Raw genomic sequence first — 24,113 nt, forward strand, 5'->3', positions numbered from 1 at the left:
AACAGGTGCCTGGAACCACACCTGCGGACACCCGGCTCCTGTGTTACCCGGCCGAGGAGGGCCCAGCAAACGTCCCGAGAGGCACGGGTGCGTTACCTTGGCCTGTCCCTAGTCATTCGGTCTGAGCCATTTGTCAAGATTTGCAGCACCGGCCAGTCCCCAGCAAATTACGATTCATGCAGAAAGCTATATTTGAAATTCCTCGTTCTCATTTCCAGACGCGATTTTAAAACGGTCCACTTAGATACCTAAAAGCACAGCTTGTTTTTCCATTTTCCTCTCCAGTAATTCTTTTAAGCTCTCATCCCTGTGCTTGAAGTATAAGTAATCAGAAAAAGAGGGGCCCCGCCGGGAGCTCTGCAGAGCCCTGCGGCTCACCCGCTCCTCCCGGCGGGCGAACGCTCGCTGCTGACCGCCCTCCGCATCGGGGGTGTCTCTGCTCCTCTCCTCCAGCTCGGCCTCCTCCTTCTCCTCACGGGGCTCTCCAAGAGACCTTGAGGCCTGCTTGGGCTTTGTGGATAGATCGTGGGGTGAGCAGAGCTGCCCGTTCTGGGGAGCAAGGCCGGGGCTGCAGGCCTCAAACTCGCAGCAGCTCTCCACCGCTTCCTCCTCCTCATGGCAGGAGCTGCCCCGGGCACTCTCCCCATCAGAGTGGAAGGCTGGCCTCTTCGCCCGCGGCTTCTGGGAAAGGTCAAAGGGCTCCTCCTGTTCCAGACTCCTCAGGACGCCTGCCGTGGGAGCCAGGGCAAGCCTCCCCCTTCCAAAGCCTGCAAGAGCAAAGGAGAGTGACCGATGACGGGGGTCATTTGAAAAGGAGAGAATCCACTGGCGGGATGTGGAGCTGTGCGCATCGTCTGAGATGGTGTCTAAGTCGGCACAGCCCCTCAAGGGGAATTTCAATTTGGTACCAAAAGTTGGGTTTCTTTTTTTGTTTGTTGGAAGGTAGGCGTTTCCCTCGGCAATTATCCTTTTGAGAAATTACAGAATGAAAAGGATCAGGCAGATGCAGAAAACAGAGTCTGTGTAAGACTGTTCCTCTTCACAGAGCTTAATATAGTGAAACTATACTAAAGAAATCAATCCACGCATTTCAAAACAGAGGTTGGCTTAAATACATTACAGTAGAGCCATACTATAAACTACTGAGTAATGATCATAAAAGACACTCTTTTAAGTTAAAAAAAAAAACCAAATATGTATTTTTAATGAAGACCCAATTTTATCTCTTACCTACCTATCTACCTTAAAAAAAAACAACAAACAAGCAGAGAACTAGAAGAGTAGATGCAAATGATCACAAACAATGAATTCTGAGGTGACTGTTAGCTTTTGGTTTTTGCTTCTAACAGGTTTATTTTACTTCCTACTGCAAACTATTATTTCATTGTCAGAAAGCAATACAGGAACGGTAGATCTAAATATTGAAAACAAGAGCCTAAACTTGGGGTTCAGGAAGGTACCCTCCATGCACAGTTCTCTATGGCAGACACAGTCCACAGAATATCCACGAATAGAATACAACGGCCCTGATCAACCGCGGCCATCTTCCGTGTCCTGTAGGTCTCGCTCTTCGTCTCAGCTGGAAGGCCCTGTGCTGTTGGTGGTGACTCAGAGCGACGCCATGTGACAGAGTAGCACTGCTCCATAGGGTTTTCTAGACTGTATCTTTACAAATGGACAGATCTTTCCCTTACGGAAGGAGCCCTGGTGCCATGGTAGGGTAGGCACTGGGCTGCAAACTACAAGGTCAGCAGTTTGAAACCACCAGCCACTCTATGGGAGAAAGATGAGGTTCTCAATGCCAGTGGAGATTTACAGTCTTAGAAACTCAAAGGGGGTGTTCTTTTTGTCTTTAAAAAAGTTATTATCAATTAGGCTTTAATACAGGTATCATTCCACAGTTCAATCCTGTCACGTAGACTCGCTACCACAATCAATTGATTGCTACCACAATCAATTTCCAGACATTCTTTTTCTACATGGAATCCTTGACATTGTCTCCCTTTTATTCCCTGCTACCTTCCCCCCCCCCACTGTACCCTCCTCCCCCTCGAGCCCTTTATTCTACTTGCTGTCCCTGTAGGTTTATCAATACTGGGGGGTTCATATACAGAAAAACAGAAAGGCATATGACGCAGCTTCAAGAGGGAGACCTCCATTGACATAACACCCCTGAGAGACACTCTACTATGAATGATCAAAAACAAATGGAACAATACAAACCAAAAATACAGAAAACTTTGGAAACCAGATCAGGTTCAGCCCACATCACAGGGGGATCTACTGATAAGTTTTTAACTCTTCAGGTCAGACTTATGCCTTTGGTCTTCTGTCCTCCTCTTTCCTCAGCACTCTGTGCAGTGAGCACGTTCCTCCCGTCCCTCGGTTTTAGACAGGGGACTTCTCGGAGGCTTGTTTCCCATGTAGTTCCACAAATGAATCTTGGCTCCCACTGTCATCCATCGCCTTCTGCACATCGGATTCTCACACTGTAGGTCCTGGTACTCATCTCTCCTTTGACTTCGGATTATAGAGATTCCCATCCTTCGATGGCTGATGGCAGTGGGCTTCCTCCATGTGGCCTTAGTGGATATCTCACTCAGATGGCTGCTTATTTGGAGATAAGCCAAGGGGCTGTTGTACTCCATCCTATAGGACCATTCTAAGTCAAAATTGCCTCAATGGCAGTGAATTTGGTTTTTAGTTCTCTCGTGGAGAGAACCACCCTGTGGGTGGGTTCAAACCACCAACCTCTTGTTTGGTAGCTGAGCCCTTACCCACAGTGCTACCAGGTTTCCTTGAAGGGTGTAGAAAGGGGTGGACTTCTTAGTGCCAACAGATATGTTGTAGCATGTCATCTGAGTTGATCATTCATTTAGACCAACTCTAAGCCAGTCCTCAGCCTCTGAAACAGGAGTACTGAAAAGATATGGAAAGGATGGGATCCAGGAGATCCAGTAGATCCTTCTGTACCGCAGGAGAACCAGGCTTCTAGGGTGGGGTCCCATCTGATATCCATTTTTGCTTCCTTTATGCTTCTGCCAGGTAACAAAGCTGTCTGTACTTTTAATCTTGTCAGAGACACCGGAGCAGTCTTTCAAATCAAGGTCATGAAGGTGGCGACACTTCAACAACTTGACTGAGAGAATACGAATATCCTTTGTAGGCAAAGGCGTGATGACGCAAGCCTGTTAAGGTTTCCCCCAAAGCGCCTCACTGATACATAGCAATGCTCTTCATTTTCTCCAGAAGAATGCCACTGCTGTTAGGGGCCTTGTAAGGACTGAGCATCGGAGTAAGCCAGGTGATAAGTTCCAGTTTTTGATGCGGGGTGGAGGGGTGGGTGACACACTGTGTCCTTACTACTCGAGTGTTTCTTGTTCTGGCAATTAAGCGAACTTTCCCTCTCCTGGAAAAATCCAGGCATAGCTTGGGAAGTGATTCAGGCAACTAGAGATGCAACAAATGATTCCAGAGAAACATGTCCTCAGGAAAAACAAACCAAAAAAACAACTGCTTTTGTTCTTAGAAGCAGAATTTTTCCAGGGCTTTGGCCTAAACTCCAGGCCTTGTTTTGTGACTGCAAGGTCAGGATTTGGAACTACCAGCAGTACCATGGGAGAAAGAGATGAGGCTTTCTACTCCCACAAAGAGCTGCAGTCTCAGAAACCCACAGGACAGTTGTACCCTGTCCAGTAGGGTTGCCATGAGTCAGAATCGACTCGATGGCAGTGTGTCTTTGAGGTTCCCTGTCATCCAGGGGTCACCATATATTCAGTGAGGTTCAGAATTTCATCGGGAATATTCTGAAAGCCACAGTCGTTTGGTTTCATGCTGCGTGTGCAGGAATGCTTGCGTGCATGCTTCTTTTGGTTTGTGTTTTTAATGACTAGGCATCTCTATTTCACCACTTCTTTTGCAAGGGAAGGAGAAGCAGCAGTGTATTGGACAGGGTTCTCTAGAGACAACCCAGATTGCTAGTAATTATATATAAATATATTTATAAAGATAGATATATAATTCAAGAAATAAACCATTAAATAATATACAGATAGATAATACAATAAATTAACAATTAAATTATAAAGCAGTGAGACACTAGCAGTCCTTCAGGTTTTTGAGAGCTGCCAGGTGCCAGTCCCCTTCTGTAGAGAGAGCTGGGCTATATATACCCAGGTAGCAAACAGCAAGGCAGGTCCCCAACTGTCATCAACTGTCGGTCCCCAGCTCCAGAGATGAACATTCCAATCGTGTGGGCTTAAAGGGACCTCAACTTACAGGGACACAGTCCACAGGCTAGGCATCCCACAGGTAGTGTACCCCTTTAAACTGAGGCACAGAACAACCAAGGTGAGGCTCACCGAGCCATTTATCCCTCGGCCCTTCAGTTAATCCTACTGTGTTTGTCGGCCAGGCTGGCACAATAAACTATAGCAAGCAGCATCCAAGACAAATCCCCCCATGTCTCAGAATTCATGACCTCGCTCTCCTAGCTCAGTTTCACACCTGCTCGAGTGAGAATAAGAGCTGTGACCCCAGGCTTGCTTCTGATCTTGGGCGCTGCATCCAACACCCCTGGCCTTGGTCTCCTCCTGCATCAAATGGGAATTAACATTGGTTCTCCCAGAGAATTGTGGACAACAGCAATAGTGTCTCCGAAGTGTTTTTGCCTGTGCTTGGCAATAGTGAGCAGTAAGCAGTAGCCAGTTAATATTACTTTGCAACCTATACATAGAACTATCTTCTGTCCACCTGCATAGAGTCCTCTTGGAAGACGAAGATGACCTCCGTCCCCATCGGGCTCACTGCCTGTGGCAGAGGTGCAGAGGTTTATTAAAGGCCTGGCTGTATAGATGACTAAGAAAGAACCCTGTGAATTCAGACCATAGACTTTTCTCTGCTATGGGCTCTGAGACTGAGGAGCTCAAGAAATGAAGGACTTCTCATGAGTTGAGGTAGGACTGAGAGGGGCACACAGCCCCTGTCTTACAAAGGCCTCGTCAGCCCGAATGGAGCAGGAAGGATTGTTCTCGGGTGCATCTAGTATGGACAGGCAAAGGAGAACAGCTATCAACCCCCTGCTGCTTACTGCAGAGCTGACGGCCTGCTTTTCAGAAAGGAAGAGATCAAGTCCTGTGCCCTCTGTCAAATGGGATGCAATGGAGGCTTTGGAGTCAGAGAGCTCTGGCTTCCAATTCTGCCACTGGTATTTTCCACTTGAGCACACTGTTGGCCAACTTCATCTCACTTGTCTCATCCATAACACCGGGATAATAGAAGTTCCTCCAGCCCAGGAGTAATTCTACCATGCTCTACAGGGTAGCTATGAGTCAGAAAGGACTCAATGGCAGTTGGACAGCTGAAAGGTGTGATTATTGAAAGTGACCGTGTACAAAATACAATGTTTAGGACAAAGGAACCACAGACAATGTGGATTGTCATTCTTATGACCTTCCACTTACTTTCTACATTTTAATTTTTACTTATTATCCCCAGTTATTGGCTTAAATGAATATATGTATATATATATATAAACATGGTAAGCCTGCTCTTGCACCTAAGCTGTGCTTTTAGCAGTCAGGCTCCTTTTTAAAAGAAAGGTATCCCTCCGAAGCAATGCCCCCCCCCAAACAAAACAAAACAAGCCAACCAATTCCTCCACCCCTATCTGTTTTCGGGAGCCCCCCCTCCCCACCCATGGACCTGGCAGCTCCCAGAGGAGCACTGACCTTGCGCGTGAAGGCCGCGTTCCATGACTCCGTGCTTGACTTTCATGTGGCGAGTCAGGTTTCCCTTCAGGGTGAACTTGCTCGGGCAGTAGAGGCACTTGAAGGGCTTGCTGTCCGAGTGCAGGTGCATGTGGCCCATCAGGTTGTGCATCCGGTTGAATTCCTTCCCGCACAGCTGACCAAGACAGTGACGAGGAGGCTGGTTATTCATGGGTGCGGGCCCTCCCAAGAGGAATCCGTGCCCAGGATCTCAGTGTTTGGTATGTTTGGTATGTGGTGGAATTGTGTCTCCCAAAAAGAGAGGTGGTAATTCTAATCTTTGGTAGCCTGGGAATGAGACCCAGTTTGGAAACAGGACTGTTCTTTGAAGATGTTAACAGAGAACAAGGTCATGCCCATGTTCAGTACGCCCTATCCCCTTCTGCGTGATGCCTTTTCAAAGGGGAGGACAGAAATGGAGATGGGGTCACACAGGGGAGAGAGACATGCCTTATAAAGATGTATCTGAAGGCCAAGCAATGCCGAACCGCCCCCCCCCGGGGCTCCCACAAGGCAGAAGAGACCAGGAAGGACCCCCCCCCCCCAACCATACAGTCATTTTCGTTGCTACTTCATCACTATAATTTTGCTACTGTTATGAATCTGGTGACCCTGTGAAGGGGCTCTTAGACTCCCAAAGGGGTCATGTCCCACAGGTTTAGAACCGCTGCTCTAGACTCTAGAGCATGGGGTGCCCAAAGAATTGGGCCTATGGCCCCGTTTGAAAAAGTAAAGGCTCAGCGTGTGCTGTTGGAGATGAAAAGCATTTGCCCTGCAGCCCCTAATGCAGGGTAAGGTGTAGGTCTCTGTCTCTGCGGCCTCCCGCCACCACTCTGGAAACACTGCCCTCGAGGGACAAGGAGAGAATGGCCCCGGATGACTTGGCCTCCAGAACGGCACAAGACAGTACATTTCTGCTGCTTCAGGCCAGTCCCTTGGTGGTATTTTGCTACAGCAATCCCTGACATGGGTCTAAGCCATCCCAGGAAAGAGTCCCCGCGGAAGTCAGCCAGAAGCTGGATTCGGTGCAAGCTCACGAGTGGAGCAGCGAAGGAGGACTGAGCTAGTCATGCTCCTGAAAACGGGGTTTTTGTTTTAATTCAAGGTAAACATCTTAAAGTCTTCAAAGGGCCTGCTGAATGCAACTTTTGGAAAAGAAAAGGGAAAAAAAGTTGATCTGAAAAAGCAGTATGCTCAAAGTGAGGTTCATTTAAATAAGGCTAAGGCTATTTAATATTCACGGAGCATTTACAATATGAAAAACACCATACCAAACCTGTCTTGAAATGTCTCATGATTATATGTTGGGCTGTTGAAACCACCAGCTGCTCCATGAAAGAAAGATGAAGCTTTCTACTCCCATAAGGATTTACAGTACAGAAACCCACAGAGGCAGTTCGACCCTGTCCTACAGGGCTGTGATGAGTCAGCAGTGACTTGGTGGCAGTGAGCACGGACCCCTGCTGGGATAGTGGTTTGTACATTGGGCTGCTAACCTCAGGGCAGTCATTTGAAAACAGCTCCATGGGAGAAAGTTGACACTTTCTATTCCCATAAAGATTTACCGTCTCAGAAACCCACAGGGGCAGCCCTGTTCTGTCCCAGGAGCCCTAAGTGGTGTAGTGGGCTATGCTACAAACCACAACATCTGTGGTTCAAATCTACCAGCCGCTCCCTCAGGAGAAGACGAGGCTTCCTGCTCCCAGGAAGATTTAAAGTCTTGGAAACCCAAAGGGGCATGTCGACCCTCTCCTATAGGGTCATGATGAGTCCGCATCACCTCGCTGGCAGTGAGTTTTTGTCGTCGTCATGAGACGATGCTATTAGCACGCCTTTTTCACAGAAGGGCAAACAGGACTTGAGTCGCTAGCTGGGATGATGAACTCCGCACAGGGGCCATCAGACGATATTGTGTGGACACATGCCATGCCCCTCTTCTATGGGGCTACCCCAAGCCTTGCTTTTCTAATGTTTGAATTTGCTGTTTGCTGGGTGAATGTCAAGATTAAAGGGGATGAGGAAGACATCTAGAGGAGACGTGTCTACTTTCTCAGGGTCAAGATCTGAAGAACCCGAGGTGCAAAACTATTTAAACACGCTTAAACACGCTTTCTTTTTATCATTTCTATTTTGATTAAAATTCAAAGGCAATGATGGACCACAAGAGAGGTTCTCCAACTTCTTTGGGAAGATGAGAACCTTTGTTTTCAGAGGCTATTTATGCAGATGTTGAACGTTTAAAATGGAAGCAACTGCCTGAAGTATTTTTTAATGTCTGTTGTCCCCAAGTGCGCTGGTGACCCCATGGTTATGCACTGGGCTGCTAGTTGCAAAGTCAGCCATGGGAACCACCAACTACCCCAAGGGAGAAAGACAGAGCGGTTCCTAGTCTTCTAAAGAGTTACAGTATCAGAGACCCAAAGGGGTAGTTCTTGTCCTAGAGCATCACTCTGAGTCAGCACGGACTCAATGGCGATGGGCTTTGTTTTTGTTTTGTTCTTTGCTTTTGCCTCCTAGCCTCCGAACAGTAAGGGTTGGAAATTCTAGTCCCCCTTGGTTGGCCGCGAGGAAGCTGAGGAAGGACTTGGAGGTGTTCTTGGACCTGGGTGTTCAAAGGGAGTGCACAGCCTCATCCGCCTTCCCTCCTTCTCCTCAAAGGCTATTGCAGAAGAACGGCCCCATAGAGAAGCCGGGAAGGGAGAACTTGGGGTATAGTGGCCCCTGAGACTCTCACTGGTTTTCTTTTCCCACTGAGCTATACTCTTAAGGCCGATGATGGAGATTCTGGATGGAATTTTTACTAGTGAAAGCCACGTTTCCGTCAGGTGGCTGTGGAGATGAGATTTGAGCTGACCATCAAAGATGAGCAGATGTAACGAGTGGAAACCTTGGCTGTGAACTTCAAAGAATCCTGGGTGTTAACAGGATGCCAGTCTGGCAATACAAATTGTCACAGATAATCCACGTGTATTTAATGACTAGTTAGTTCTGTATTTTTTGATGATTCATGTTTGGGAATTTTAAGAACTTCTTGCTTCCTTACTAGCAAGAATCACTTTTGAATACAGAAACAGGGTTCTATAGTTCCAAGCTTGCCATTCAGACTGAAGTGGTTTCATTCACTTGAAAATGATGATCCAAGGACAAGAAATGGTGACAGAGTTGGTCTGATAGCCCAGGCTCAGGAGAAGTCCATACACGGATATTTGCTCTCTTTTAGTCTCAATAGAGATGGTTAAGGGTACATCTGCCTGTGGTTCAGTCTTGCATACATGCGAACGATCTAGCAGAGGTATATTTATTAGCTAGTTTTTATCCAGTTCGTCATAAGAGCTAAGTCAAAAAGCCTGAAACTTCGGGATTCTACACGAACATTTCCAATTATAGGTTGTTCTAGAAAACAAACAGCCTCCACCTTTGTTGATGATTTGGAGTTATCTTGCTGTTGCAAAGTCTGATCTGACCTGCACTCGGCGTTTGTCTTGGTCACGCTCACTCAGTGGAATGTAACAACGAGGAAGGCTCTGCCTGCCTTTCCAAGTGTTTATTGCGGTGGAATATGTGTGATAAAGCAGTCACCGTTTGTCCCGGTACCATTCAGTGAGATTAATAAAGGCCACCGTGTTGTGACCCATCACCGTGATCCTTTTCCAATTTTTCCATCACTCTGAACATAAGTGCGGCATCCTAAAAGCGATACCCATATCTCTCCCATTCCGCTTGCCCCTGGAAACTACTAATAACCAATAATCTCTAGGTCTTTGCTTTGTCTAGATAGCTCATATACATGGGAGCACGTAACATTTGCCCTTCTGGCTCTGACTTATTTCACGCCACCTAATGTCTCCAAAGGAACCCTCGTGGGGTGCTGGGTCATGCATTGCGCTGCTCACCAGAAGGTCGACAGCTTGAAGCTAACAGCCACTCTTTGGGAGAAAGAGGAGTCCTTCTACTTCCACAAAGAGTTAAACTCTTGGAAACCTGCAGGTACTTCTCCTCTGCCCTACAGGGAGGGGTGCCACGGTCAGAATTGATCAGAAGGTGGTGAGGGTTTTGTTTTGTTTTTAAGTTTTCAAGACTCAGCCATGTCACGGCATGTACTGCCACTTCACGTCTCATTATTTTGCTGGTCTTTTATTGTCTCTTCTGCCCAGCTGCACGAGAAAACAAAACAAAACAAAACAATGCAAACTCACTGCCATGGAGCTGACTGGATGCAGTGACCCTACAGGGCGGAGTCGAACTGCCTCTGTAAGGTTCTATGACTGTAACAATTTTCAGGGGCAGAAAGCCTCATCTTTCTGCTGCTCAGTAACTGTGTGACCTTGAAAAAAAGGTGGGACACATCCCAGCAGAAGGCCTGATAAGCTTAAGCCATAGATGACTAAGCCCCATGCATGTAGGGGGAGAGGAGACAGAGGGTCAGCTACACTATTACCTTTAGTGCAGACTTGCCTGTGGCTCAGAGCCCTATAGACCAGTGAGAGAACTGAAGAGGGATAGGTGTCCTCTGTACTTGGCTCCCACAGTGGAATGGGACTCCCTCATAGGACTATGGGTTAAGCTACCTGAACAATGCCTGGTTCGAACCCTTCGAGTGAACCATGAAGCTGTGAACTTCTGCAAATATTGACTGTCTCCAAAGCCCCACGGAGCAGAGCTTGTCTGTCCCACAGGTTTCCGTACGAGGAGTCAGAGTGGACTCAGCGGAGGGTTTGGCCCATGAGTTGGGAGGCTCTTCTTTTGGTTATTATCTGTGGCTGCAGGCACTAGAACCTTCCGAAGGCTGCGACCCTTTAATACAGCCCCTCGTGTTTTGGTGACCCCTAACCATAAAATTATTTTCATTGGTGCTTCATAACTGTCATTTTGCTACTGTCATGAATTGTCATGTAAATATTTGATATGCAGGATGTATTTTCATGGTTACAAATTGAACATAATTAAAGCATAGTGATTGATCACAAAACAATATGTAATGATAGACTGTGAAATGTTTGTGTTTTCTGATGGTCTTAGGCAAACCCTCTGAAAGGGTCTTTTGACTTCCAAATGGGTCGAGACCCACAGGTTGAGAACTACTGCTCTAGACGCTAGAATGATCCAGAGAGATGCAAAGTCGAATTCCTACACTTTATTCTGGGTTGTAGGCTATGGTTCCATATTTTTTATTGCTGGGGGGCACTGAGTAATTAGGGAGGAGGGAGAGTGCAGGTAAATACTTTAGTCATGAGGAATCTGATTTAATCTTACCAGCTCCGTCCCCTCTCTTGAGCCCTCCGTTGTTCTAGTGAGGAACACTAGTCTGCCTCTGAAATTAAATCTCAGCATTTCCACATTTTAAAAGGGAAGTAGACATCAACATGTAATATAAATTTGCAGTAAACAGTTTGAACTACTCTTAAAAAGCGAGTTGGAAGAAAGAATGAGTTGCATGCAAAATGAGGTGAAGAAACCAGATGGTGCCTAGCTATCAGAAAGAATATAGCCTTGGGGGTCTTAAAGTCTTGTCATAAAACAAGCAGCCAATTTAGTGAAGTGTCAGCTAAGTCCCACAGAAAGAGCACATCAGCCTGTGTGATCCAAGAATTGTAAGTAATAAAATCCAAGATCAGAGGAGGGAATTGTATTACAGTTTCAATTCTGAGTATCCAGTTTGCAGAAGGCTGTGGATGACTGTGAAAGCTCAAAATCCATGTGCAGAGTCTCCATGGGCTTCAAGTCTCCATTGAATTCCCAGAGACCATTGACTGGGGTTGTGAAGAATCTTGCCCTCAGGCAGTGTGCATTGGAAAGTAGGTTACTGCAGATATACTTAGATTAATATGTAACATATTATTTGTTTTCCCTCTGACACATTTTAATTTGTTCTGCTTTCTATTATCTTCTGCCCTCTTTTGGATTGAGGTTTTTATGTGTTTTACTTTGTTGATGTTGTTGATTTTTTTTTATTTTGCGTGTGATTTTCTTCATATCAAATCCAGGACAGGTAACTCTATCGAGGACTTCCGTAGGGTTATGGCAGGGAATCTTAACTCACTGCCACTGATGTATGCCCACTCATAGTGACCCTATAGGCCAGGGTAAAACCGCCCCTGTGAGTCTTCGAGACTGTAACTTCTTATGGGAGTAAAACCCTATCTTTCTCCTGAGGAGCGGCTGGTAGTTCAAACTGCTGATCTTGAAGTTAACAGCCAATGCACAACCACTACAAAATCAGGCGCTAAAATGAATGGGTATAAGAATGAAGAAAATGTTCTTAAATTGATTGGGATGATAATCACATAACTCCTTCTAATATTTTTAAACGATTTAACCATATGGCATGTGAATTATATCCAAATCAAATTGCTTAGAAAACAGTTGCATGGAGAGCTAGGCTTCAAGTGACAGAGTGGAGAGGTGAAGGTGAGAATCCAGAGAGCGGCCGAGCTTCCACTTTGTATAAAATGTCCATAATCATCCTAGTTCCTATGAAGGCCACGGTGAGGATCAAGTGCGGTGATTCATGTTAGGGGCTTGGCAAATAGTAAGAGTTCGATATCAGCTCTACGTCTATCGTGGTCACCGACCTATCTGAATCATTTATATGCCAGAAAGAGAAAGCTCTCTGAAGACGACAGTGCTATCTTTTTAAACCAAATTATTTGGAGGGAATGGAAAAGGAAAGACCAGAGTGACGCCTCCTTGCAGTGAGTACCTGCCAGGGACTTTGTGACAGAGCAGAAACGGAAGCAATCGTGCTGAGCCCAGCTCTGGGAAATGTGCCTGGGTACAGGAAATTCACTCAGGTGGAGGGCTTGGGTGGGTAGGGGGGGGAGGCCCATTCTCCCCATCAAAGTGCTGCTTGATGCCCTGGCTTCCCTGTTCTTTCATCTCCACAGGAACTCCAAATTCTCCTTTCCCTCTGTCCTCTCCCAAGGAGCCCTGGTGGGCTGTTCACTGCAGGTCAGCTGCACGAGGAGGCTTTCTGCTCCGGGAAAGATGGACGGCCTGGGAACCCACAGCGGCAGTTCCACTCTGTCCCACAGGTCGCTGGGCAGCAGGATGGGCTCGATGGCAGTGAGTTGGGTTAGGGTTTCTGGATGTCCTTTCCCTCCCCAGTCCACGGCCAGGAGTCACCCTCAGGCAATTTCCCATGAGTCCTAGTGCCGACATCTGCTCTGTGCAGACAGGGGTGATGGCCAGCAGGCCACCTCGTGGCTGGGGTCAAAGGACAACTGTGCCAACAAGAGGCACACTGCCCCACTTGAGCCGCCTGCTCTGCGCTCCGGGGCAGATGCGCCAGGAAGCCTGTGTTTTCCTATTCTCAGAGGAGAGGTCAAAGAGCAGCAGCCTGCAGCCCAGCAGAATGGGCCCCTTCCGAAAGGCCCTTCCCTTACATTCTTCTCTCTCTCTCTTTTAATAAGACGGGTGTTCCTTTCCTCAAAGGGAGACAGAGGGAGGGAGGGAGCGAGAGACCGTAAACTTTCCAGAAGGACCGTGAGAAAACAGGAAGCTTTGAAAAGTACAAGAGAAAGCAAGATGAAATCTATTTGCAGGCCGGCCCCAGGGGACATGCGAGGCATTGTTTAACAGGCCACTCATACAGCTATATCCTTCCTTCTGCCGAGGAGGCCCTTGCTGCCAAACCCCTTCTATCTGGTCACCGCCTTAACTCCCTCCATGCCAGCCCGAGAGCCCTGACCCCTGGCCCCTGACCTCAAGACCTCCCCAGCTACTTTCTCCCCTCGTGGAGCCTCGAATAGATGGGGGAGAAAGATTGCCAGTCTGGCGGAGGCCAAGCGGGGACCCTGTTCAGGGAGATCGTCTAACAGCTGGGCCCCCGGGGCCTGCAGGCCTCCGTGTGGGTCTCGCACAAGGCTGCAGATGACCCGGTGATTCATCGCTTAGGCAGGTCCGGGCTTCACCCATCTCAAAGGAGAATTTGTCCCGGAAATTCTGGATGGCTGCTTTTCCTGGACAGGTTTCCCAGAGGCGGCAGCTGGTTCTTAGCTATGCTAGAGGGTGGCTGCTGCAAGGATAGTATCCAAGTCAGCCCCTGCGTGCGTGCGTGCGTGCGTGCATGCGTACGCCGAATCTGGGAAGCCTATTTCTGAAACGCGACTTCAGTCGACAGGCACCAGCCTCTGGGCAGCCTCCAGCAGTCTCCCGGAAACAGGGAGAGCAGACATGGAGCCAATAGCAAAAACGCCCGGCGGGGCAGCCCTTTTTTTTTTTTTAACGTCAGTTAAGAAAGAAACACAGAATTGAAACCTTTCCTCTCCTCTAATTTTCCATCCTCTAGTTAGTGCCTAATCCCATTGTGAGTGAACGTTTTCTGCTTGCTCTGGGCAGCAGTTTCCAAGATGGCAGCAGCAGGAGGAGTGTTGGTTCAAAAGAATTGGGGTCTATCTCTGGAAGAACTGGAGAGTTGCAACTCTGGGTGTGGCTTCGAACAAGGCCTAGCTCTTTCGTTGCTGTCCTGTCCGCCACTTCTACTGCAGATGGCTGCCCTGTGACCTCAGTCAAACTGGGGATCTTCGCAGTCTAGGATTGCGCTTCACCATCTCCATGCAGCCAGCCAGGCAGCCAGTCAGCCCGTGATTATGAATTATGTAACCAAAATGGAGGCGCCTCTGGACGCTCCATCCTTTGGGTCCGGGGCGGATTGTGTCAATGATATGAATCACCCAGTGACTCCATGAATGCCATACCAATAAGCAAACGGTTCTCCCTCCCTCTCTTTATTCTCAGACTCCCACAGTCTCTACCCAAGGATCCAGCCCAGTGTGGACGGGCTGCCACATCCACAGGACTGTCGCTAGGCGGCCCACCCAGTGGGATCTGGAGTTCCCTTGCAAACACGATAAGCTTCATGACTTATCTAGACCCAGACATACTTGGGAGTCTGTAGACCCCAAGCAGATGACACTCCAGAGGGAGATGGAAGAGGGCAAGAGCCTGGCAGTAGGCTTCTAGCACTTTCCAGGAGACGGTAGGCTTTGGATCAAGGTGCTTGACATCGGTCCTGGTTTCAGACATGTGTCAGAATGGAGCAGTGTCTTAGTGTGACAAAAATCTCCTTAAGATCCAGCTATCTTTGCTGTCATGATCGATATCCTCTCCAGGCAGCCTCCTGGCCTTCAGTCTCCTGAGAGGACCTACCCACCATGAGGAAGTAACTCATGCAGATGACTTGCACAATCTCGGAGCCAGACCCAGACCCATTGTCAAGTGGAAAGTGTGCATTGTTTCAAAACTAGCATGCCAGGGTCCAGTCTGTGCCTGTACAGGGCCTGGTGGCGTGGCTTCAAAAGGCCAGGGACTAATCAGCCCTCAACAAAATGAAGGCAGATTAAAACTGAGCCTCCGAACCACAAGCAGACACTCACGGATCCGTCACTGGGGTGGAGGAGCCTCTTTAACAAGGGGGCCCTGAAACATTAAGCCAGAGTGCTCACTGCATCGCTCAGTCTGGATTGCATTGTATGGTGCAGTTGTTCATTCATTCTCAGGTCCAACATATCCCTACATTCCGGGGATGCTTTCTGCCTGGTTCTCCACTACTGTTGACCCCAAATGGGTAAGGTGGAGATGAAAGAGGGTTGGATTGGCCCACTAAGGGTTTTGTTGATGTTAGGTGTCACTGAGTTGGAAAGGACGCCAAGAGACCTTATGTACAACAGAGTGACACACCATCTGGTCCTGTGCCATCCTGACAGTTCTTGTTCCGGTCGCGCCCATTTGCAGTCACCGTGCCAATCTCTCTTGTCAACGGTCTTCGTCTGTTTTGCAGCCCCTCAGCGTTTTTGGCACTCTCTCTGCCCGTGCCCTGCTGCTACTCATGAGGTTTCTAGTGTCTGACGATGTGTCCTTGCTGTCCCTGATGGCTTCCATGGAAATTCCTCTGAAGTGCTGTAGGGGGCAGTCTCTTAGTCCTGCCCCTCTGCTGAAATGGAAAGCTGTTCACTGCGGGTGCCCCTATTGATATTTGAAATGCCAGTGACCAGTAGCCCACAGTAGCCAAGCCCCCACATTGCCCCACACTGACAGACAGTGATGGAGGGCGGGGAGGTTGGAAACTGTGCCTAGGAGCTCTGTTTGCATAGTGATTACATGTTGGGCTGCTAATTACAAGGTCGGCAGTTCAAAACCACTAGGAAAAAGGTAAGGCTTCCTATGCCCTTAGAAAACTAAAGTCTCAGAAACTTACAGGGCCAGTTCTACCCTGTCCTGGAGGGCCTCTTTGAGCTGGGATGGACAAGATGACAGGGTGCTGGGTTTGGGTTAGGTGGCATAACCTGTGCCCTGTTTGACAAACGACAAGGTTCGTGAAAGCAAAGGAACCCTCAGTGAGATAAATGGACGCAGTCTCCTCGGCAACGGACTCCCACAGACTGATGGTCCTGGAGAGGGTCTCTGATGGGACCCCCTTCCCTTGTGTGACATGTGAAGTCACCGTGAGCCAGAGAGGAGGCGATGGCCACTGCCACCAAACTGTGCCAAGGGCTCCCCCATATTTTAGCCACCTCATCTACTCGACCGCCAGTTAATAAGACAAAAGCAACGCAGCTTGACGCCCGAAGCTCAAGAGCAAGCTCAAGTCCAGAAGTGATAGAGAGGCAAAGAGAGCCTGTCTGCAACCCCACTGGGGGAGGCAGGAAACTCCGGAAAGGATAGAACGGCTCTGCTGAAGACAAGGGGCCCCAGGGGCACTATGGAGCCAGCTGGAAGAAGAGCAAAGAAATGCCAAGAGGGACAGAGAAGAGGTGGTCTGTGCAGTTCTTTAGCTCAGGCACCCAGGCTTCCTGGGAGCGTGGCATATGCCGTCACCCAGAGTCCCACACTCAGAAGGCTCTGTGCTTGGCTTCATGGTCCCCAGTTGCCCTTGAAGTACTTAATAAGGTTTGGGCCCAGCGCCTCATGTTTTCATTCTGTATTGTTGCCAGGTGCCAGCCACCCGGTTCCAACTCACGGCAACCTTGTGCGCAGCAGAGAAAAACACTGCCGGTCCTGTGCCATCCGTACAGTGGTTGAGCACAAGGCCCTGAAAAGCATGCAGGCGATCCTGCCTGCAGTTTCCTTTCTGTCCCCGCCCCCCTACCCCCACCTCCTCCCGGCCCCTTGGCCTGGCTGACTCAAGGTGGACATAAATTTGACTTTCAGACTAGTGGGAACTTGAAGGAAAGGAGGGGAAACACAAGTGGGAGGCAGGAAAAGGGCTGCAGAGAGAAATTCCCTCCCCTATCTCCGGAGAAAGCCCACACGGGTCCAGGGAAGCTCTGGTTCCTGACCCCTCTCACCCCACCCCAGCAGTGGCCAGCACAGGACAAAGGCGGCTTCCTAGGGGGTTCCTTTAAGCGAGGGGCAAGCTGAGGGAGATTAAAGGAGGACCAGTGAACCCGGCTCTGGAACTAGGGATCAACAGAGAAACACCACCTGGACCCCATCAGACAGAGTGCCCGAGAAAAGAAAAACTTTCCTTTCGAGTAGAAGGTTCAACCCCTGGCTGAATCGGGTCCTTTCCCTCTTTCCCTTCGGCCCTCTCTTGGTGGCCAGCGTACTTTGTCTGTACCTTGCGTGGATTAAACCGACCCCTCCTGAACGGGATTCGCCCTAAATTTAGAAGTGGAGAAAGGACAAGGGAAGCAGGGAGCCACAGGCTTGGGAACCTGATGTTTCTGTGAAACACATCAGTCAGTGCAAAGGGCCCTAGAGACCTCCAGCTCCTACATCACTTCAGGTGATGAAATAAGAACTCCAAGCCACTTGATCTAACGCAATATGTTCGCGAAGAAGCTCAGTCTCTGTGGTGTGATGGGTCACTTTTAGATGACCCCTAATGCCTGGCGTTTGTAATCCTCCACCTCTTGTGTGCCCCACCCCCACCAATGATTAGATGGAATAATGCAAATAAGATGCTTATGGCCCAACAAGGTGATTAGATGCGTGCTAATGATACAAATAAGATGCACAGAACCCTTGTGAGGGAGGGACCATGCAAATAAGATGCGTGGAACCTTAGCAAGGGTCAGTTTTGTCATCTCCTTAAGCTTAAGATGAGCCACCCGCGAGGCGGAAAGTGGAGAATTCACTACTACCAAAAGGAGAGCTTGGACCCGGGGCACCAGTGCTGAGAACCTCTTAGACTCAAAGAAGCGAGAGTTGGTTATAACACCAGAGATGGTGAGAGATGGCAAAGGCAGAGGCAGCAGAACCAAGAAACTGACACAAGAAGGAAGGGAACTGGGGCCCAAGGGGCAAGGTCGCTACAGTGGGTGTGCTCACCCATGGAGCAAGAGAGAGGACTACCTTTGGGCCAAGATGTATTGACAGAGTGGGATCTCTGATCCTTTATCATCAGAAATAAGGATAAAGTCACTCTTGTTTGAAAGGGGAAGAGGCCAAATTAAGGGGTCAAAGGACCAAGGTGCTAAAGGGCAAAGAGAGAGAGAAACCTGTCTGGAGACACAGCTCTGAGAAGCAGTTCTGATGGAAGACCTGTGTCCTGAGGCATTCCTGGCATTGAATTGTAGCCTCAATAAGCCGCATAGCTGTGAGCGTGGCCTGTGGGTTCTGTGTGGCCATTACTAAACCCAGCAGAGAGGTGGAGATCACAATGGGAGCGATCGCTGGCATCAGCACTGGCCAAAGAAATTTGGAAGGTAGAGGTATATTTCACTCCCACCTCACAGCCATCAGTCGTGGGCCGTTGATGCTGAGCAGGACTCTTTTCCTCCCTTGTGAAGTTAGACGAGGAGATTGGATGCCCCAGCACCATATTTTACCATCCCTGTACTGCGTATAATTTAGGGGCAAAGGGAAAACTACTTCAAATAACTGGTTCATGGTTATTCCTAAGCCTAACCAAGCATTTCTGAGCGATGTGAGGGACTAGCCTCAAAAATCTCCTCCATCCTGTCTAGAAGGGCCTCCCTCCATTTCTATCAAGGAGGAGAGGAGGAGAAAGGTGCAGAGACTGTGGACAACTTCTCGAGTTCCTTGCCTGATCGACTCACTGTCTTGCATAGGGGAGAGGGTAAGCCCTGATCTCACCATCCTAAAGCAGGAGCTTTCTCGCCACCTCCCCTTCGTCCAGTAGACACCTCATTCTCCAAATGGACCTTTGACCCCTCACACTTTCTCCTACTGGCTACCTCTACCCACATGCAGCCCACCCTCCCTCTTGCCCTAACATACTTGCTCTGGACACTGATTCCACAGGGAGGCAGACAGCAGACTTTTCAGAGACCAGTGAGGGCTGGCATGAGCACACCAAAAACAACAGCAGCAAACGACTGCCATCACGTCCGCTCCGTCCATCTTCATGGGAGCAGATAAGCTCCTCTCTGAACCACCGACTTTCCGGTTAGCCGTCTAATGCTTACGTCACAGTGCCACCCAGGTGGAGCGTCACTGGGATGAAGCGATACTCAGAGCAAGGGACAGTGCCTGAGGTGCCCCGGTACCCACCCTGGGCCTTGGTGGCCGCTCATGAAAGAGAGTAGAAGGTCCTCTGGGGCTCTTTCCTTTCAACCCTCCACACAACCCTCAGAGTGCCCCTCTTCTGCTGCACTCACCTTGCACTTAAATGGCTTCACGTCCGAGTGGACGATCATGTGAGCCTTGAGAGTCTGTTTCTGCACGAAGCTCTTGTAGCAGAGGTGACACTGGTAGGCGCGGATGTTGGTGTGAATCAGCACGTGTCTCTTCATGTTGGCCAGCAGGGTGAACTCCCTCCCACAAATGCCACACTTGTGCTCCTTCACGCCCTGCAGGAGGCAAGATTCCGGAGAAGGTGGTTAGCAGGGAACCCACTTTTATGGGGATTATGGTCCTCGTTTCATTCTCTGCCAAACTGAATCCACAGAGAACTTGGTGATGGATGATGAGTTCCAAACGGAATGGCTTTGGCCTTGTTTAAGTGCTATTTTCTTGACAAGAACGGATTACATGATTTGTTTTTTCTTTTAAATCTTTTGAAAACTAGCCTTACCATTCGAGGAAAAGAAAGTTATTGCTTTTGCTGTTCCTTCTGCTGCTGGGGTCAATTCTCCTGTAAGAGTTCTCCATGATTAGTAGGATTTAGGTGAGAACATGGTAGAACGATCAATAGAATGAGTCTACAATCCAGCTTTCATGATAATGAAAAAAAAATAAAGCTTTTTATCATGGATGATATAATTTCCCAGATGAAAACTAAACCTCGATCGGGTTCTCATTAATGTTCTTGAAAATCCTGGAGAAACAACTCAGAGCTACACTTGGATAAATTAGAGCAGACGGTCAGTCGACCTCCTGGGCCCTCACAGGCCCCGCCACAGAGACCTCTGTGGGGCATGGCTAGGGACCCTCCCCCAAGCTGGCTTCTGTCTTAGAGGCAGTTGACAGGCCACAGCTTTCTGAGCTAGAGCACTGCGCCTGGAGAAGGGCTTGGGCGCAGCAGCTCAAGACTTGCCATGGGAGCGGGAGCCGAGCATCTGTGACTAACCATCGCGTCCCTTACCAAACCTTTGCAAGAGATCTCGTGCAGGAGAGATTTTGAGGAAGGAAAACAGAGAGCCATGACATGAAAATGAAGGCGCTTGCACGATTCGTGAGAAAGAGGAAGACCCTCGAGGGGATGGATTGACACCGTGGCTGCAACAATGGGCTCAAACATCATAATGATTGTGAGGATGGTGCAGGACCAGGTAGTGTTTCCTTCTGTTGTACTTGGGGTGCCTATGGGTCAGAACCAACTCGATGGCACCTAACAATAACAACATCGGGTTAGGGCAACTCCAAACCCCCCTTACAAAGTCCAGATAGTCTGGTGTCCATAGTGATGTAAGGACGCTGGGGGCTCCAAGAAATTCGGCCCCTCCCTCCTGCTGCTTCTCCTCTGCCTTATGCTTGGGCATGCGCAGAAAGTACCACACATCAGTGTTGGCAAATCCACGGCATTCAATGGGGGATTCAGGTCTCTGCCCAACCACTAACTGGCTGTATCCTAGCTTTAGACAGGTCATGTGGCCTTGGGTGGTGTCACCTTCCTCACCTCACGATGAAGTGACAGAACCCGGAGATTCTGTCCAACTCTAATATTCTCCATCCATACTGTTGCCCTAACCTCTCCGTAAGCAGCCCAGTGCTGAAGCACCTGAGCCACCAGGGACTGCTCAGTCAACACGACCTCTCACAATTGCATGTTATTAACAAAGCAGCAAACAACATCTCCTAACGAAAACAGCTTATTTCAGGCACCAGGCTGCTCTTCCTATTTTTATTTCCTTTTTGGCTATGTATGTATTTTTAGACCTCTCTATTATTTTAAAAAGTGATGGGAGATCCCTTTTCTCCACATGCCGGACTCCCTGACTTCAGCTGCTGGCTGGCTTTGTGACTAGGCTGTCTATTGTCAGTTCCAGGAATTGGCAGGGCGACTGCCCCCTGGATGGCATCTCCAAGTGCCTTCTGAAAATCCGGGACAGGAGCTGTTTGTGTAGGGCCCACAGGGCAGCCCCCCATTTGGACTTTGAGGTAGAGCTAGAAAATGCCCCGTGCTTTGTCCTAACCTAGCAAATGAAACCCATTCTCTCAGAGAAAAAGATGTTATCTTGGCTGGGCAGTGTCCTCCACTGACCTTTCAGAATTAAAGAAGGTTTTAGAAACTCTGGCTTGCTAGAAGTCTCTACGGACGGGAAGTTACTGGCCGTCCAGGGTGTGAGGGTAAAGGGGAGGAGGGTGACACTCCCGTCTGGGAAGCTGGGGAGAGCATTTCAGAGACACCTCAAGGGACTTGCTTTGGCCAGAAACCAGGGATTTGGTTCCAAACTAGGCCAAATGTAGGCCCTTGGCCTTATATTTCTCCTTGATGACCTGAGCTAGGGGAAGATAAAGCCAAAACCATCAGAGAAAGGAGGAATTCTTGCGCCTTCTGCAACACAAGCCTCGGGGTATTTATACCCAATCAGGCTCAACGCTGGAACCTCAGGGCCTGTGGGGCTTGGGCCTGGCTCTCCTTCCCTCAAGGTCAATGGACACTGAGCAGCTCTCACAATGAGGAGAGAAAACCACCCAACAGGTGGCCCCTGCCTCAGTAGCGGAAGATGAAGAGAAGGTTCTGACTGGTGTACCTCAGGGGAGAATTGATCTTGGGTAGGCAGAATCTGAGGCCCTTTGCCTGGCTGGGGAGTTTTCCTCAGGCTGGTTTCCTGAATGAAATTTCCAGAAAGAGAATTACAGGGATTGGTGAGGGGTGGGGGTGAGGGGTGGGGAGAGGAGGGGACGGCAGGAAACAACAGCGCAGTCACCCTCTGCTGCCTTCATCCCTGTGTTGCACCCTTCACGGCAGAATGTCTGCCTTCTTGTCTGGGTCACCTGGTCTGGGGTCAACCTTAGACTTCAGAGAGCTGGGGTGGGGGGTGCGGGGTGGTCAGTGCCCGTTGTGAACAAGTAGATTCCGAGTGGTGGCGACCCTGTGAGCCTCGGCAATCCCTGTGTGTTGGAGTCGAACTGTAAGGGCTGAGTTTCTGGAAGTCGAACCCCCAGCCTTTGGAGGCTCCAACCTTTGGGCTCCCCGCCAAGTGTGCTCGGGTCTTGCCTCTTCCCACTGAATGGACCAAACGGATGCTCGGGGCCTCGAGAGCAGACACCTCCAGTGGTGGGAGAGGGGACCCCGGCCCCCGCGGCTCACCTTGTGGGTGAGCGAGTGCTGCTTGAGGTGGTGCGGCTGCACGAACTCCATGCCACACTCGGAGCAGATGTAGGGCCGGATGTCGCGGTGCTTCATCATGTGGTTCTGCAGCTGGCTCGGGTACTGGAAGGTCTTGTCGCACTCGGAGCAGTTGTACTGGATGGGGCCCCGGTGGGTGGTCAGGTGCCTCTTGAGCTGGGCCAGCGTGGGGAAGTCGAGGCCACACTCCACGCAGATGTTCTCGCGCCCGCTGGCGTGCTTGGCCTCGTGGGCCTTGAGCTCGCTGGGGTAGGCGAAGCCGCGGCTGCACACGCGGCAGTTGTGCGGCTTCACCTCGCTGTGCTGCATCATGTGGCGCTTCAGGTGGCTGGTCTGCGTGAAGGCCTTGTGGCACACCTGGCACTTGTGGGGCCGCGTGCCCTGGTGCGTCAGCATGTGCGTGTGCAGGTGGCTGAGTTGCTTGAAGAGCTTCCCGCAGCGGGTGCACGCGTGCGGCTTGATGCCGCTGTGGCCCAGGATGTGGGTGACCAGGTTGTACTTGGAGGTGTAGGACTTCTCGCAGGTGGGGCACTGCCAGCGCTTCTGCGCGCCGCCCACGTCCACGTAGTAGCTGTCGTCGATCTGCACGTTCACGTCCACCCGCTCCACCTTCTGCTTGGCCTCCTCGCTCTCGCGGGGCTCCACTTTGCGCGGCAGCACAGGCTCAGGGGGCTGCTTGGGCAGGAAGGGGTGCCGGCTGAAAGGGAAGGGGGAGGAGGACTGCAGGAAGTAGGGGAACAGGAGGCCGGGGTGCACCTTGGGGTAGTAGGGGTAGGGCGCCGGCAGGAAGGGCGCGGGGCTCGGCTGGGCCCACACGGCGCTGGGCTTCACGGGCTCCTGCTTGATGGGCTTGCCCCCCAGGGGCTCCAGGGGACGGCAGAACTGGAAGCCCACGTGGCACAGGTCGATCATCTGGGAGTCATACTTGGGGCGCGGGGGCTGCGGGAACAGCGAAGGGAGGTTCGCCGAGCCGCGGTTCTCGTTCTCCTCCGAGGGGACGGCCAGGGGCGCTTCTTCCTCCGGGTGACTGGAGGGCATCTTGGTGGGCACGCTCTTCCGTTTGCGAGACCCTCCTCCTTCGAAGTCCCCAGGGAACCCGTCTAGCTCTTCTGGAGAGGGCTCATACCGAAACTGGGGGAAATGGCCCCGGAGAGCCTCTGGGAAGGGGTGCCTCAGGGGGGCCTTTTCCCGGGACCCCACGGGCGGCGGCAGGCAGTGGGGGAAAGAGGGAGTCCTCTTCACACCCAGAGTGAAGTGCGCATCCTCATCTTTGCCCATCTTCATTTCCTTCTGCATCCTTGGCAGGCGCCCTTCAAGGGAGAGAAACACCGTTTAGAAAGCCAAACAAACAACTCAACCCTTTTCCAGATGGGCCTGGGCTAGGTAGCCTAAAAACAAATTGTTGAAGCCACATCCGCATAAAACACGGAGCCTTCCTGGACCCCGGGGTGGTTCCACACGTCTCCTTACTTCCCCCTTGTGGGCTCAGGCGCTGGTGTGGAAGGCGTGGGCCTCCAGGGACCTTGGACCTCCAGGGACCAGGGTCAGCACCACACACTCCCGCAGGACAGTGGGAGACGGGCACGGAGCGCTTGACTGAGCCTGGGCACGGTCCTTATTTGAGACGAGGGTGCCAAAGTCCAAGG

At 50.2% G+C, this 24,113-nt stretch overlaps 1 protein-coding gene across 1 annotated transcript; it reads right to left on the bottom strand.

The window, feature by feature from the left end:
- Positions 1-240: 240 nt before the first annotated feature.
- Positions 241-23,763, bottom strand: ZNF366 (zinc finger protein 366). Its single transcript, XM_075543041.1, has 4 exons — positions 22,429-23,763; positions 19,331-19,522; positions 5,730-5,904; positions 241-767 (listed from the first exon to the last, which is right to left on the bottom strand). The coding sequence occupies exons 1-4, from the start codon at positions 23,761-23,763 to the stop codon at positions 241-243; spliced, it is 2,229 nt and encodes a 742-aa protein (XP_075399156.1).
- Between the last annotated feature and the right edge of the window lie 350 nt (positions 23,764-24,113).

The sequence above is a fragment of the Tenrec ecaudatus genome, chromosome 2 (assembly GCF_050624435.1).
Source record: "Tenrec ecaudatus isolate mTenEca1 chromosome 2, mTenEca1.hap1, whole genome shotgun sequence".
In the NCBI taxonomy this organism is placed as follows: Eukaryota; Metazoa; Chordata; class Mammalia; order Afrosoricida; family Tenrecidae; genus Tenrec; species Tenrec ecaudatus.